Raw genomic sequence first — 4,484 nt, forward strand, 5'->3', positions numbered from 1 at the left:
GCGCGGGCAGGTGGGACTAGTGTAGCTGGGGCGTTGTTGGCCGGTGCGGGCAAGTTGTTGGCCGGTTGGGCAAGTTGGGCGGAAGGGCCTGTTTCCACACTGCATCGCTCTGTCACGGTCCCGACTCGAAACGTCGCCCGGCCGTCCATTCCCTTCACAGATGAACTTCAAATCTTCAGACCGGTTACCCGCTGGGTTACTTACTGCTGCTTTTTGTTTTGTTGTGTCTAACTTGCTAGCTTTTTTGTTTCAGGCTTGAGTCGAGTCTAACCTGCTTTTGTTGTGTCTAACAGGCTTTTGTTGTGTCTAACAGGCTTTTGTTGTGTCTAACAGGCTTTTGTTGTGTCTAACAGGCTTTTGTTGTGTCTAACCTGCTAGCTTTTTTTGTTTGTTTCAGGCTTGAGTTGAGTCTATTTATTCACAAAATGCTGGAGTAACTCAGCGGGTCAGGCAGCATCTCGGGAGAGAAGGAATGGGTGACGTTTCGGGTCGAGGCCCAAGTCTGAAGAAGGGTCTCGACCCGAAACGTCACTCATTCCGTCTCTCCCGAGATGCTGCCTGACCCGCTGAGTTACTCCAGCATTTTGTGAATAAATCGATTTGTTCTGCATCTGCAGTTATTTTCTAATAATAATAATAATAATAATAATAATAATATGCCTTTATTGTCATTGTACGCACAGTACTGAGTGCAGGTAGATGAGACTAGGTCAGGGAGAATGGTCGGCGTGGACTGGTAGGGCCGGACAGGCCTGTTTCCATGCTGTAGTTGTTATATGTTATTGTTATATGTTATAGTACAACGAAATTAGAAGTGCTACAGCTGAAAACAGTGCGACAGTGCAGATCTTTCAAAAACAATCGCACAGACATGGGAACCAACACAACAAATACCAGTATCAATAAAAAAAACAATTAAAAACCTAATAAATAATGAATGAGTTTTACACCTAAAATGCTAAAAAAAAATGTTGGTTTTTAAAAAAAAGCGCGACGAAAATGAGAGTAGTCAAGTCATGTGCTTCCATTCACTGTTCTTATGGCCCAGGGGCAGAAACTGTTTTGAGTCGATTTGTTACTTGAGTTGAGTCTAACCTGCTTTCGTTGAGTCTATCAGGCGTTTGTTGAGTCTAACCCGCTAGTTTTTTTTTGTTTCAGGCTTGCTACGAGGAACCTCCTCCGTTTGGAGAGAGAGGGGTTGTCCCCGTTTAGATCCCGCCTCCCCCCCCCCCCCCCCCCCCCCGTGTCTCGGCAGCATATAAGGCCGAGTGTTTGCAAGGCTTGGGAAGTAACACAACTTCTCACCATGAACAGCAGTGCGCCGCTGCCGGGATCTCTGAGCTCGCCGCCCCTCTGCCTGCAGCCTCTCTGGGACCGTCTGCTGGGGCTTGAAGGCTGGATCAGGTCGCCCTTCTTCCCCGTGTGCTTCTCGCTGGGGGTCTACCTGGCCTTCTGCCTGCCCTTCGTTGTCATGGACCTGCTGGCGCCGTGGGTGGGCGCCCTGCAGAGGCGCAAGATCCAGGCTCAGAACCACCCCAGCGTCAGGATGATGGGCAACTGCCTGGCTCAGACCCTGTACAACCACTTGGTCTTCATCTTCCCCTTGTCGGTGGCCCACTGGTACTGGAGGCCGGTGGACATGCCGCTCACCGCCCCCGGGCTGCCCAGGGCTCTGCTGGACGTCTCCGCCTGCCTGCTGCTCTTCGACTTCCAGTACTTCGTGTGGCACCTGCTGCACCACAAGGTGCCCTGGCTGTACCGTACCTTCCACAAGGCACACCACCGCTACACTGCCACCTTCGCCCTGACCACCGAGCACTCTGGCGCCTGGGAGACCCTGTCTCTGGGCTTCTTCGCCGCCGTCAACCCGGCGCTCCTCGGGTGCCACCCGCTCTGCCGCTTCCTCTTCTTCACAGTCAACATCTGGCTGTCGGTGGAGGACCACTCGGGCTACGACCTTCCCTGGTCCACCCACCGCCTGGTGCCCTTCGGCCTGTACGGCGGCGCCCCGCACCACGACCTGCATCACATGAAGTTTAAGGCCAACTACGCTCCTTACTTCACGCACTGGGACCGGCTCCTGGGCACCCTGGCCAAGCACCACGCCAAGCCCACCTGAGTGTCCTGCCAAGCACCATCTCTCCCAGACACTTGGCTGGCAACAGACTTTGCCCCAGAGGCGCTCTCAACGCTAAAAGACCCCAAACAAACTGACTTCGCCGAAGAGTCAGAGTCGGTCTGAAGAAGAGTCAGTCTGAAGAAGGGTCTCGACCCGAAACGTCGCCCATTCCTTCTCTCCTGAGATGCTGCCTGACCTGCTGAGTTACTCCACAAACCTTCGATTTGTACCAGCATCTGCAGTTATCTTCTTATATATGCCGAAGAGACGTTTGACTCAAGACTTCTCTCTCTCATTCCGTTGCTCTTTATCTCTCTACAGTCGTCGTCCACATCTCTCCTTTTCACCTTGTCTGGCTCAGTGTGATGGGTCTCTGGCCCGAGACGTGTCTCCGGAGATGCTGCCTGTTCCCCGCGCTGAGTTACTCCATCACTTTGCGACCATCCTTCATGTTTCCAAATACACAGGACAAGATGTCAGAAATCCAAAGCGCCAAATGTCAACTTGCTGGTGATGGTCAAGACCGTACATTTGTTTGTTTTTGCTGAAGAGATGTGGGGTTTTCTCTAAACAAAAAGACTTTACTTACACGAAAGAATCATTTGTTTGGTATTTGACCAAAAAAACCACGGTCACCAGAAAATGGACCGCACTTCACTTGACACATTCGCTGCGCGAAAAATAAAAGGACTCTCACAAAATAACTTAAATGACTGCAAAGCACTTAACGTTGTGACTTGAAGCTCGTTGCTTCGATGTTTCTAATGCAGCTATTGTTGTTCATTACTGCCGGTCAGTAATCACGTTGAAATGAAGTTAGCGTAGACTGTATGAGTCTGGCTGAAAATGCACATTTTTCAAATTGTGAAGCACTTTGATTTATTTTTTTGCCACAGGCGTTTTTCGCTATTTTTTTGTACAATGAATTTTCACAAAGTTTGCAATAATATATTTACGCGTTTGATATATATTTGATTTATTTATATATATAAAAATAAAAAAATTCGAATTGATTTATATATAAGGATCTGGTGTGATGTTTGAAAAAGCGAAAGTATCTTACAGCGCGCAACGAAAGCTTTTGGAAGTATAAGAAAATAACTGCAGATGCTGGTACAAATCGAAGGTATTTATTCACAAAGTGCTGGAGTAACTCAGCAGGTCGGGCAACATCTCTGGGGAGGGAAGGAACGGGTGACGTTTCGGAGTCGGGACCCCTTTTTCAGACCGAGAGTCAGGGGAGAGAGAGTCACAAGACAATAGACAATAGGTGCAGGAGGACGCCCTTCGAGCCAGCACCGCCATTCAATGTGATCATGGCTGATCATTCTCAATCAGTACCCCGTTCCTGCCTTCTCACCATACCCCCTGACCCCGCTATCCTTAAGAGCTCTATCTAGCTCTCTCTTGAATGCATTCAGAGAATTGGCCCCCACTGCCTTCTGAGGCAGAGAATTCCACAGAATCACAACTCTCTGACTGAAAAAGGTTCTCCTCATCTCTGTTCTAAATGGCCTACCCCTTATTCTTAAACTGTGGCCCCTTGTTCTGGACTCCCCCAACATTGGGAACATGTTTCCTGCCTCTAACGTGTCCAACCCCTTGATAATCTTATACGTTTCGATAAGATCTCCTCTCATCCTTCTAAATTCCAGTGTATACAAGCCTAGTCGCTCCAGTCTTTCAACATATGACAGTCCCGCCATTCCGGGAATTAACCTAGTAAACCTACGCTGCAAGCAAGAGATATGGATGGGTAAGGTGTGAAAACACAGATCAAAGGGGAGGGGGGGGGGGGGGCGAGCGAGGATCAAGGAAATGTGGAATTGTACATTGAGGAGGTGTACTGAGAGGAAGGTGACAACAATTGTGTCAGGTGACAGGTGATTGTACTGAGAGGAAGGTGACAGCAAGCTTGACACTATCCTACACACACTAGGGACAATTTACACTTCTACCAAGCCAATTAACCTACAAGCCCGATAGGTCTTTGAAGTGTGGGAGCAACGGTGAAAAAAAACCCCATGCAGATCACGGGGAGAAGGTACAAAGTCCGTTTAGGCAGCACCTGTAGTCAGGATCGAACCCGGGTCTCTGGCGCTGCAAGCACTGTAAGGCAGCAAATCTACCGCTGCGCCACCGTGCCGCCATGACTCCCCCACGCGTATATCACTTTCAATGATCACTTTAAAGATAAGCAGTTGGCAAAAATTTACACCTGCCGGCTTCCTCCATTACGCGCAGTAGAAAGTATTTTATCAGAAATGCATCACACAGCTTGGTTTGGGAACGGCTCCATCCAAAACAATAGACAATAGACAGGAGGAGGTCATTCAACCGCAAGAATCTGCAGAGAATTGTGGAC

General features: G+C 49.2%; 1 protein-coding gene across 1 annotated transcript; it reads left to right on the plus strand.

Annotated features, from left to right (window-relative positions):
• The first annotated feature begins 1,306 nt into the window (after positions 1-1,306).
• Positions 1,307-3,072, plus strand: ch25h (cholesterol 25-hydroxylase). The gene has a single exon (XM_078412757.1). The coding sequence runs from the start codon at positions 1,307-1,309 to the stop codon at positions 2,117-2,119; it is 813 nt and encodes a 270-aa protein (XP_078268883.1). The 3' UTR covers positions 2,120-3,072.
• The last annotated feature ends 1,412 nt before the right edge of the window (positions 3,073-4,484 follow it).

Source organism: Rhinoraja longicauda, chromosome 16 (genome assembly GCF_053455715.1).
Source record: "Rhinoraja longicauda isolate Sanriku21f chromosome 16, sRhiLon1.1, whole genome shotgun sequence".
NCBI lineage: Eukaryota > Metazoa > Chordata > Chondrichthyes > Rajiformes > Arhynchobatidae > Rhinoraja > Rhinoraja longicauda.

What these genes read in the sequence shown, in the direction of transcription:
- ch25h (XM_078412757.1), top strand. Translation starts at nt 1,307, where the DNA reads ATGAACAGCAGTGCGCCGCTGCCGGGATCTCTGAGCTCGCCGCCCCTC.